At 42.1% G+C, this 11,758-nt stretch overlaps 1 protein-coding gene across 1 annotated transcript; it reads left to right on the forward strand.

The window, feature by feature from the left end:
• The first annotated feature begins 4,450 nt into the window (after window positions 1-4,450).
• On the forward strand, window positions 4,451-11,504 carry LOC135517217 (thiosulfate:glutathione sulfurtransferase-like). The gene is made up of 4 exons (XM_064941321.1): window positions 4,451-4,800; window positions 10,611-10,733; window positions 10,857-11,019; window positions 11,151-11,504. The coding sequence occupies exons 1-4, from the start codon at window positions 4,650-4,652 to the stop codon at window positions 11,203-11,205; spliced, it is 492 nt and encodes a 163-aa protein (XP_064797393.1). The 5' UTR covers window positions 4,451-4,649; the 3' UTR covers window positions 11,206-11,504.
• Window positions 11,505-11,758: the final 254 nt, after the last annotated feature.

Here is an 11,758-nt window from a genome sequence, read left to right on the forward strand (position 1 = left end):
GATGATCGAGTTGGAGGCGTGCATGGCCACACAGTCAGGAGTGAACAGGGAGTACAGGAGGGGGCTGAGCATGCACTCTTGTGGGGCCCCAGTGTTGAGGATCAGCGAAGTGGAGATGTTGTTTCCTGCCTTCACCACCTGGGGGGTGGCCTGTCAGGAGGTCCAGGACCCAATCGCACAGAATGGGGTTGAGACCCAGGGCCTCAAGCTTAATGATGAGCTTGGAGGGTACTATGGTGTTGAATGCTGAGCTGTAGTAAATGAACAGCATTCTTACACGGGTATTCCTCTTCTCCAGATGGGATAGGGCAGTGTGCAGTGTGATTACAATTGCATCATCTGTGGACCTATTGGGGCGGTATGCAAATTGCAGTGGGTCTAGGGTGACAGGTAAGGTGGAGGTGAATTAATCCTTGACTAGTCTTTCAAAGCACTTCATGATGACAGAAGTGAGTGCTACGGGGCGATAGTCATTCAGTTCAGTTACCTTTACCTTCTTGGGTACAGGAACAATGGTGGCCATCTTGAAGTATGTGGGGACAGCAGACTGGGATAGGGAGAGATTGAATATATCCGTAAACACACCAGCCAGCTGATCTGCGCATGCTCTGAGGACGCGGTAGGGATACCGTCTGGGCCGGCAGCCTTGCAAGGGTTATCCACTGTTATCCACTGTATTGTAATGACCTCTGAACAGTCGGCCGTGAAACTCTCCTGACATTTTTGGGCTCAAGGGCTTTGACACCTCTCACTGCTAATTGCAGTCAGATATGTTCTGTCCTAGCAAGCTTGGTAGCCTTACCTTAGCATTCAGTCCTTATAAATAAAATATATAATTGTATTGTATTTTTCTTCTAGGCTTTAAAAGTAGATTCAGACTGGACATTACTCACTCAGTTCCAGGTTAGATGGTGTTTTCAGGTTTATGTTGTTTGTTTGCCAGAGCACCCTCTGTATAGCTTGGAAATAAGAGTCTTGGTAGTAGGAGGAATCCTTGGAATGGAATCCTTCCAGGAAATGTTTTCCAAAATCACATTGTAGGTTTGGAGTTTTGATTTGGAGTGAAGGTTATGTTGTGGAGGGTAGTATCCTGTAAATGTCCTTGCCGAAAAATTCAAGTTTATCTAACTCTAAATCGATCTTTATGTAAAAACACGATAAAAAATGTGGGGTCTCATCTGCTCAATTCAATTCAAGGGCCTTATTGGCATGGGAAACATATGTTAACGTTGCCAAAGCAAGTGAAATAGATAATAAACAAAAGTGAAATAAACAATAAAAATTAACAGTAAACATTACACAAGTTCCAAAAGAATGAAGACATTTCAAATGTCATACTTTGTCTATACAGTGTTGTAACTCTCTCTCTCCCTTTCCTCTGCACAAGCTCCCACTCATTCACTGATAACTCAGAGCCACACAGAATGTGATAGGGACAGCTGAAAGATAGGAGAGACGTGTGGAAGCGCAAAATTCAAGTCAAAATTATTTTTCTAATCCAGTTTTTAATACAGTCAAATATATCATCATCTGTGTGTACCTATGAATGCATAAATGAATATACATATTGTCACAGGTCTGAGCCCTCACCTAGCCTATAGATGCACCAAGTTAAAAGGCCTACATACAGGCCCATACACAAGTCATTTTCATTCATGTTCACCTCAGTTAGGCCTACATCATGCCGGTATTATGATACTGATGGTCTGTCGGGTCTGACAGGTTCTACCGTTGTGGCTAGATTGAGTACAGCTCCATCTAGTTGTTGCGTTGGGGACAACAGTTGTTGATAACAAGGATTTTACTAAGCCTAACACTAACCCTTTTCTCTAACCTCAAACTCATTCTTCTAACCTGCTACGTAAATTCTCCTACACTGATACTCAGTGGCAATTTTAGCATGTAAATCTTGGTGGGGCAAAAACAAATAAAAAAGTGGGATCCATTGCAGCAAAGCCACTACACAACAAAACACTAAACAATATATTATTTGCACTATAACAGTGACAAATGGTGCCCACAAAACACCTGCATAAAGCTGTCCCAACATCTTACCACTGCTACGCCTGGCTATCAGCGGAGCCTTGTCTGGCAGCGAAACAGTTCATTCAGCCTAATTTACTGCCCTTTAAAAAAAACATAGCTGATATGGCTTACTTGCTCAAACAAATGTGGTTTCTAATGACAATTGAGATGTACAAACTATGGCATAATGGGATGACAAGCGGATAAGAGGCAATCCATAATTTCGATTAAGACATTGATGAGCGAGCTAGGACAGACATAGTCAATATAACTATTTGTTTAGCACATTTGAAATGTACAACGACACAATTCAGAACATGGGCCGTTCTTACAGTGTTCTCCTTGTACACCAAGTCAGAACTGTAGGATAAATAAAGGGGCCATATAAACAGACAATGAAAGCTCTTACAATATTCAATGATTACATTTCTCTAAAACAAGTTATAGGCTACATGTGCACCACCAAGTTAGAACAGTAGGCAAAATTAAGAGGGGTAAAAATACCAAATTATTAGGGTGAGGCACATGGGCTACTAACATCTTATTACACAACATTATCTTAGTATTACTTTCTTAGCTACAGGATACATATCTCCCTGGCATATTGCATAATTTATGCAGCAGCATACAGCATACTCAGCTTGCTGTGCTGTACTCACTTGAACAGAAAGGTGGCGCGGAGGTCCTTCGTGGGCAAATTTCATCATCAAAGTCTGACATTCTCTGGATTTATGGTGCTTTCACAACAACTGGGAACTCTGAAAAAGTCAAATCATGATGACGTCATTTATCTTCAGGTCGGAGCTCTAGAAAGAGGCCGGATTTACAATTCCGTGTTGGATGACCGTTCAAAACATATTTTCTCAGTCGAAGCTTGTTTATTCCCGACTTCCCAGTTGTCTTGAACTCACTGAAGTCAAGTTATCGCAGTTCCGATTTAACAGTTATTTTGAATGTGGCACAAATCATGCATTGACATTCATTGACAGCATGGCATTGACAGCATGGCGAATGTTGAATGTTTATCATTTTAAACTTGGACCACACAGCCACTCCACTGAATAGCAGGTGAGTGATTGCTTTGCAATGCTTGCAGTTAGCCACTGTCACTGATTTCTTCCAAACCACTCATTGTTGAATTTGCAATTTCCAACTTGTTGTGTAATGTTTATGTCCAATGGTCGATGAGTACTGATACGTTTATCTATAATTTCCCTTTATTATTTCTCTTCATATGACAAGGATTAAAAAGGATTTGCCAGTAGATTGTCGACTTGATACATGATGATGACTGCTAGCTAAGATTTTTAAAGTATGATGTTGACATGATCAGTCCAATCAAAGCTACTGTAGATATAATGTGATTTGACATAATTTTATCTGTAGCCAATAACCTTGTGCCTTCTTGGATGGGCACTTCTAATGTAACTCTATGGCAGCACCCAAGGAGCTAGAATTCTCTAGCTCTACCCTTTGACTTGGTGGTGATGTAGTGTTCCCATGAGTGACAGAACACTGGGCCAATCACGATGCAACGCTGCACATTTTCTGCTGGCTTGCCGCACCACCACAGAAAGCACTGAGCTCAGCTGAAAGACCTGCATTTTGGAGCTGTATTAACTCAATGATATATATATATATATATTTTACATTGTTTAAAAAACTGATATGTGACACATATTAAAGGCAAAATTACATGCAAAACAGACAAGCCCCCCCTCCCACACAATTTTTTAAATTACATTTTCGGTATTTCATTTTTTTTTTAGGTATAAATGTGGGGCTCAAAACATCCCCACCTGCCTTGAATGACACGTCACCACTGATACAGTCAATTATCCAAACCTGATACATTAATTATCCTAACCTGTCACATTAATTATCCCAACTTGCCATGTTAATTATCCTAACCTGTCACATTAATTCTCCTAACCTGTCACATTAATTCTCCTAACCTGTCACGTTAATTATCCTAACCTGTCACGTTAATTCTCCTAACCTGTCACGTTAATTATCCTGTCACGTTAATTCTCCTAACCTGTCACGTTAATTATCCTAACCTGTCACGTTAATTATCCTAACCTGTCACGTTAATTATCCTAACCTGCTATATAAACAAACCATCAGACCCGACAACCCACAGTGTCAGCACGCTGGCAGATAGAGCATCCCACAATGCAGGCGATAGCATCAGGATAAAGTTGGTGAAGAACTGCAGCAACCTGCAGTAAAAAACTATATAAAAATGTTTTTGTTAACTTCATGCATTCGACATGTAGTCGCAAATCGGGCAATTTTTATTCCCGGAATGCAACACACGTTGAAAGGCAGTGATCAACGATGGTCACCTACTTGACAAAAGTAATCTGCTCGAACGCGCCCATTCACTAAGGGCCTAATTCCTAGAACTCATAAATCGACGCAATTGCCTCTCTCTTATCTTTCTCGATAATATGACTCGAGATAGGCCGAATTTCTCAACACTTTAACAATGGTTAGGGTACATGCACTCTTGAAACATTGTTAACACGTATTTTGTCGGCAGAGGGCAGAAAGAAAATACTGTGTAATACATTTATGATACAAAGTAGTTTGTTCCTTTGCTTACAACGGGAAGCCGGTCTATGATCAACATGGTGTCCGGTCTGCTGTTACGGAGAATATTTCTGACCGTTGCGGAAACCAGCAGCCGCGTTTCGCTCGGTATGAGAGGCCAATGGTGTGGTTTCACGACCTCAACAACCAGATTCAGCGAGTCCTCCTTGCCCAACCCCGGTAGGCTATAACGCTTCCATCTGTCACGGTCACCACTCTTCTTGAGGCCTGTCAATTTGGTTAGTCAGTTGTTCAACCTGAATCCAACATAGACCTAGTTGTTCAATGTGACTGCGCTATATAAACCCGTGCGTGCCTAAGTGTTACCAATGTCATCATATAGCCCAAGGCACATTTTGAGTATTAATTTAAAGGCAATCTGCGATTGATACAACAATTTTGGACGTTTGAATTAATTATATATAGCCTACCCATTGACAGTGCTTAAAATGTATGCACGTTGCAGAAATCACTCCGCTATTTCCTGGTTGCTAAAATACTAATAGTTTTCCTAATTTCAGTTTGTGACAGATCAAGCAACTATAGTAGAGAGTCATTGCACCATCTAAACCAATGTGAAATATATTTTCCATAACCAAAACTATTTTATATTAAGCTACTTGAAGCCGGTGTGCAAAACCGAAGTTCAAGATGCAAAACCTAAGTTTACGAAAGGGAAATATAGAAATAGCGCACTTAGACCGCTTCTTAGAGTGGCTTCCACTTTTCAATGTGAATTTGGTCAGGTAGCCCAAAAAGTTACATATTGCAGCTTTAATTTCAGCCACCTCTCAGTTTTGGACTGTTTTGTTCCAGGACCTATTGAATAATTTTCAATGCAATGTAAAAGTTAATTGGAATTGCCTTCTAGTAAAATTTCCTGCCCCCTAAAAAAAACTTAATGTAGATTTTCAGCCGCTGCCTGATTATTCTAAGACCTGATTCTGGGTGGGAGGCCTGGGTTTATGGTTTGTGCAACTTTGTGGACAGAATGGTGCCGGAGGGGGTGGCTGACATGTACTCCTAACCAACTGTGTGATTTTATTTTTTATTATTATATATTTTTTTGCGTTGTTTGTAATTTACTACTTTACTTATTTTGTACATAATGTTGCTGCTATTGTCACTTATGACCGAAAATAACTTCTGGACATCAGAACAGCGATTACTCACCTCGAACTGGACGAAGATGACATGGATACATACAGCTGGTGCAGTTTTCAGTCCATCGGCAAGATGGAACAGCTGCCTCCGGTAAGACAAGTGGTGGCGGTCTGGGTCTATTTGTAAATAACCTCTGGTGCACAATCTAATATTAAGGAAGTCTCAATGTTTTGCTCGCCTGAGGTAGAGGATCTCATGATAAGCTGTTTACCAAGAGAGTTTTCATCTATATTTTTCGTAGCTGTCTATTTACCACCACAAACTGACGCTGGCACTAAAACGGCAATCAACGAGCTGTATAGGGCCATAAGCAAACAGGAAAATGCTCATCCAGAGGCGATGCTCCTAGTAGCCGGACAATATTGCAGGGAAACTTCAATCTGTTTTACTTAATTTCTACCAGCATGTTAAATGTGCAACCAGAAGAGAAAAAAACTCCAGACCACCTTTACTCCACACACAGAGACTCATACAAAGCTCTCCCTTGCCTTCCATTTGTCAAATCTGACCATTACTCTATCCTCCTGATTCCTGCTTACAAGCAAAAACTAAAGCAGGAAGTACCAGTGATGCACTCAATAAGGAAGTGGTCAGAGGACACAGATGCTAATTCTGCTATGCCCTCCGACAAACCATCAAAGAGCCAAAGCGTCAATACAGGACTAAGATTGAATCATACTACACCAGCTCGAGTGTTCGTCGGTTGTGGCAGGGCTTGCAAACTATTACGGACGACAAAGGGAAACACAGCTGCCCAGTGACACAAGCCTACCAGACGAGCTAAATAACTCCTATGCTCGCTTCGAGGAAAGCAACACTGAATCATGCATGAGAGCATCAGCTGTTCCGGATGACTGTGTGATCACGCTCTCTGTAGCCGATGTGAGTAAGACATTTTAAACAGGTCAACATTCACAGGGCCAGACGGATTACTTGTACTCTGAGCATGCGCTGACCAACTGGCAAGTGTCTTCACTGACATTTTCAACCTGTCCCTGACTGAGTCTGAAGCCATTATTGTGATTATTGTTACTTGCTATTGTAATTGTTTGTAAGCTTGTGTAGTCTAAAATGCATCTATGATTGTATGCTATCCATTTATTGTTTGTATGCTGTTCTTTGTATGCCATTTTAATAATTGAGAATTAACCAATGATATCAGGCCACTCTTGGCCATGATTAGACACCTGTGTCTTTTGACACTATATAAACAAGTAATTCCGCAGTGTTTGTGATTATACCCTGATGACGGCTTGGCTGTCAACGTTGGTAATTCAATTTTTGCATCTGAGCTCCTAGAGTGTGCAGCTCTTTTATTTTCAAGTTTTGTACTCCGCTAGCCAGCACTTCACCTAAATAGGTGTGCGTTTTCTTTTTCTTCTAGATGAGTCTTTAATACCAACATGTTTCAAGCAGACCACCATAGTCCCTGTGCCCAAGAACACCAAGGTAACCTGCCAAGGTAACCATGAAGTGCTTTGAAAGGCTGGCTATGGCTCACATCAGCACCATTATTCCAGAAACCCTAGAGCCTGTCCAATTTGCATACTTCCCTAACAGATCCACAGATGAAATCTCTATTGCACTCCACACTGCCCTTTCCCACCTGGACAAAATAACACCTATATGAGAATGCTATTCATTGACTACAGCTCAGCGTCCAACACCATAGTGCCCTCAAAGCTCATCACTAAGCTAAGGACCCTGGGACTAAACACCTCGCTGTGCAACTGGATCCTGGACTTCCTGACAGGCTGCCCTCAGGTGGTGAGGGTAGGTAGCAACACATCCGCCACACTGATCCTCAACACGGGCTCCCCAGGGGTGTGTGCTCAGTCCCCTCCTGTTCCCCCTGTTCACCCATGACTGCATGGCCAAGCATGACTTCAACACCATCATTAAGTTTGCTGATGACACAACAGTGGTAGGCCTGATCACTGACAATGATGAGACAGCCTATAGGGATGAGGTCAGAGACCTGGCAGAGTGGTACCAGGATAACAAACTCTCCCTCAATGTGATCAAGACAAAGGAGATGATTGTGGACTACAGAAAAAGGTCTGAGCAAGCCCCCATTCTCATCGACGGGGCTGTAGTGAAGCAGGTTGAGAGCTTCAAGTTCCTTGGTGTCCACATCACCAACAAACTATCATGGTCCAAACACACCAAGACAGTCGTGAAATGCGCATGACAATGCCTATTCCCCAACAGGAGAATGAAAAGATTTGGCATGGCCCTCAGATCATCAAAAGCTTCTACAGCTGCACCATCAAGAGCATCCTGATTGGTTGCATCACCACCTGGTATGGCTACTGCTCGGCCTCCGACCGCAAGGCACTACAGAGGGTAGTGCGTGTGGCCCAGTACATCACTGGGGTCAAGTTTCCTGCCATCTATACCAGGTGGTGTAAGAGGAATGCCCCAAAAATTGCCAAGGACTCCCGCCACCCTAGTCATACACTTTTCTTTCTGCTATTGCACGGCAAGCGGTACCGGAGCTCCAAGTCTAGATTTTTTTTTGATCTTAAAACTGCATTGTTGGTTAAGGGATTGTAAATAAGCATTTCACTGTAAGGTCTACACCGCTCTATTCGGCACATGTGACAAATAACATTTTGATTTGATGTTTGAGAACAACACATGGCTGACTGGCCAATTGTTTGCCAATTGTGGTGAGATATGGCAGAATTGTAATTCGTAACATCATACGAAATGGATGATTCATTGAAATAAATTTGACAAAGTTATAGAATTACTGCAGTCTGTTCAGAAATAAATGAAACAATTTAGAATACTACACCAGGCGTAGGCTTATAACTTTGCCACAGAGGATCCTAGCGGTTGATTGTGTGTAGCTCAATCACAAGGCATAGCCTACAGTGGGGTACTTGCTGCAAATCTTTCAGTGAACAGCATACAGCCAAAACAGACCTTTCGCAATATTTCAAATACAATCACAGGAAAACACAGGTTGGAAAGCAAATGGCTCCTGCTGATCAAAGGGAAGACTTTTTAATCTGTAAATTTCAGAATGTGGGGACATGTCCCCCCTGTCCCATGTGAAAGTTGCGCCCCTGCATATACAGGTTAAAGGACTATTTTTACCCATGTAATACAGTGGTTTTGTTGTTTTCACTAGTCTTTTGTGGACACATTCACTATTTTATTTTAAAACAATGTCTGAGTCTAGTTATCTAGCTTTGAATGTCATGATCAGTCCTGATGTTCCCAATTCCAACAACTCCCAAGATTCCCCTCTCTCTAACTAGGTGAAGTGGGCGGTGTGTGGGTTGAACCTTGTTTAACACGTAGGTGTCAAAAGGGCTTCGAACTCATCAAATATAAAACCGGAGAGATTATTTCACAAATGTTTGAGTGACGAAAAGCAGCTCGCAGCCTTGCTCTGTGCTCTCACGTCTGGTCATTGAGCCCAAGCGGAGTTGCTGCTATACTCACTCAGAGCAGCCACGAGCAGAACACATGCAGAGCGAACAGCGCGCAGGTAGCGGGTGACACAGAGAAAAGCGGCTAATGGATTTAGGTGTACTAACAGGAAGTTATTTCTAGTTTCTTCGGGCAGAAGAAATCGTGTCTGGGTAGGGTCTTAACGTAGCAGGCATGGGTAGGGTCTTAACGTAGCATGCATGGGTAGGGCTCAGGCAGAGATCTAGTAAAAAATGGTCACAGAAGATAATTAGAATTAAACTCCAAAAAATCTGGACCCTATGATGCTAAAAATGTTCCATGTGTGGAATTTATAAGTGCCTCCTCTACTGCTCAGTGCTCTATGCCACGATGCAAATGCGGTGACATGTGCATTGCGTTATTTTGAAGGGAATTATTTAGGTTCCTTTGCCACCAGAGCTCCCAAGGAGAATGAAAAGACCCCCTCTCGCGCTCACTTTTTGTTCCGGCACCTCCTGATTTACACATTTAAGCACTACCCATTGATTGTTGAAGAATATAACTTATAAATGCCTCATGAACTTACTCATACCCCATACAACTGTCATGCCCCATCAGAACCCAAAATATAAGCTTGTTTTACTCCATTGTTTGTAATGTAGTTTTAACAGAGTTCGTTTACAATTATCATTTTGATCTCATGGTTAGTCAGTGCTAGCATCCATAACTATGTCTATGAATTTGAGAGTGGAAACATTTATCCAGCCACATCGCTCAGCTTTTAACCAATACTGTGGCGGGGTATCTGCTTTGTGATCATTTGAAGGGCAGATTTCCTCTTTAAGGAAACTAGTTAAAGGCTATTTAATTGCAGCATTTCTGCTGTAGCCATATTGGTGACTGGTTCCATAACATGCTCTTGTTTTCAAATGCTCACCTAGAGTAGCAAAACATAATTAGAATGGCCGATGAGTGGATTGGTTGGTTCGCCCAGATGTTAGGACTAACTGAAAAAAGGGTAATCAGCACTTTCCAGTAAAGTGTGTGTGTGAATGGATCTGCTGCCATGCAGTTTGTGATTGGGCCTGGTTCAAGTGATTCATTCATTGGCTTATTCATACTTTTCAACTATAGACTGTGTTTGGGGGTCCAGCACTATAGTCAACCTTTGTAACACAGCCTGCCTCTCATCCTCAATTAGTAAACCTCTGTCCTGAACAGTTTAGTTTCACTGAATTCACCACCAGTAGTATCCGTTTGGCTGAAATTGTTCCTGGTTTACGAGTCTTTCTTTCAAGCAATGGATGGTGAGTCCAGGTTTATCAAGGTTTTAACAACAGACAACAATGTATATTGATGGGACAGGGGATATGCTTATGGAATAGCAGTGAACCCATTATAGTGGTGTGTGTGTGTCTCAGATTCGGTGGTGAGCTACAAGCAGCTGAAGAACATGTTGTCCACTCATAACGTCCAGCTGGTTGATGTCCGCAACCAAGATGAGTTCATGGCTGGACGCATCCCGGACTCTGTAAACATCCCATGTGAGTAGAGCTACACATCATGGTGTATATTAACCTATCAAAGGTGTGTGTTTTTATGTGTAATATATCTGTGCATGCGCGCAATCTCTACTAATGTTCAGCGTGTATGTGTGGGTCTGTCAGTGAGCCAGCTGGAGGAATCTCTAAAGCTGTCACCAGAGCACTTCCAGCTGCAGTTCGAAGTGAAGGCTCCTGGGAAAGATGATGACAACCTTGTGTTCCACTGCCAGAAGGGCCGGAGGAGCGCCGAAGCTCTAGCCATCGCCCGACAACTGGGCTTCAACAGGTATAACACACTTTAACTCACCTGGCATACCTTATTAGGGTACATTAGTGTGGACATACAGTATTCTCATATACACATACTGGAAGACACCTGAAAGATCTCCCCCTCTCTCCTCCCCTTCTCTCTCTTAGGGCTCGGCACTATCAGGGGGGGTACAGTGAATGGGCCGCACATGAGGGAAAGTGAGTCACTTTACATCCATAACATGAAGCCTGTATTGGAGTGCTGGTCCAGCCCCATAACTCCTCTAGTCTGAGTACTGCACCAGAAAACCAAGACCCACATCGAAACACACGTCTTAGAGGACTCAAGTTTTCAGTTCCTGACTGATTGACCTCAGTTATCTATGACAACTAACTTACTTGGAAGAGGTTGTTCTGCATCCTTATTTCCTACCTCATTTGGCTGAAAGACTGTGAAATGTAAAAGGCAAGATCATGAACTGAGAGACTTCCTTCATCAATAAAGTCAATATTTAGGATTTATATGGTTGTATTACTGTTTATTTTATGCAGGAATTTTACATAAATTAACAATAAACAATGACATACAGTACTAGTCAAAAGTTTGGACACACCTACTCATTCAAGGGTTTCTTTATTTTTACTATTTTCTACATTGTAGAATAATAGTGAAGACATCAAAACTATGAAATGACACATGGAATCATGTATTAACCAATAAGTGTTAAACACATCAAGATATATTTTAATCTTTTAGATTCTTCAAAGTAGCCACC

This window comes from Oncorhynchus masou, chromosome 28, assembly GCF_036934945.1.
Source record: "Oncorhynchus masou masou isolate Uvic2021 chromosome 28, UVic_Omas_1.1, whole genome shotgun sequence".
Taxonomy (NCBI): domain Eukaryota; kingdom Metazoa; phylum Chordata; class Actinopteri; order Salmoniformes; family Salmonidae; genus Oncorhynchus; species Oncorhynchus masou.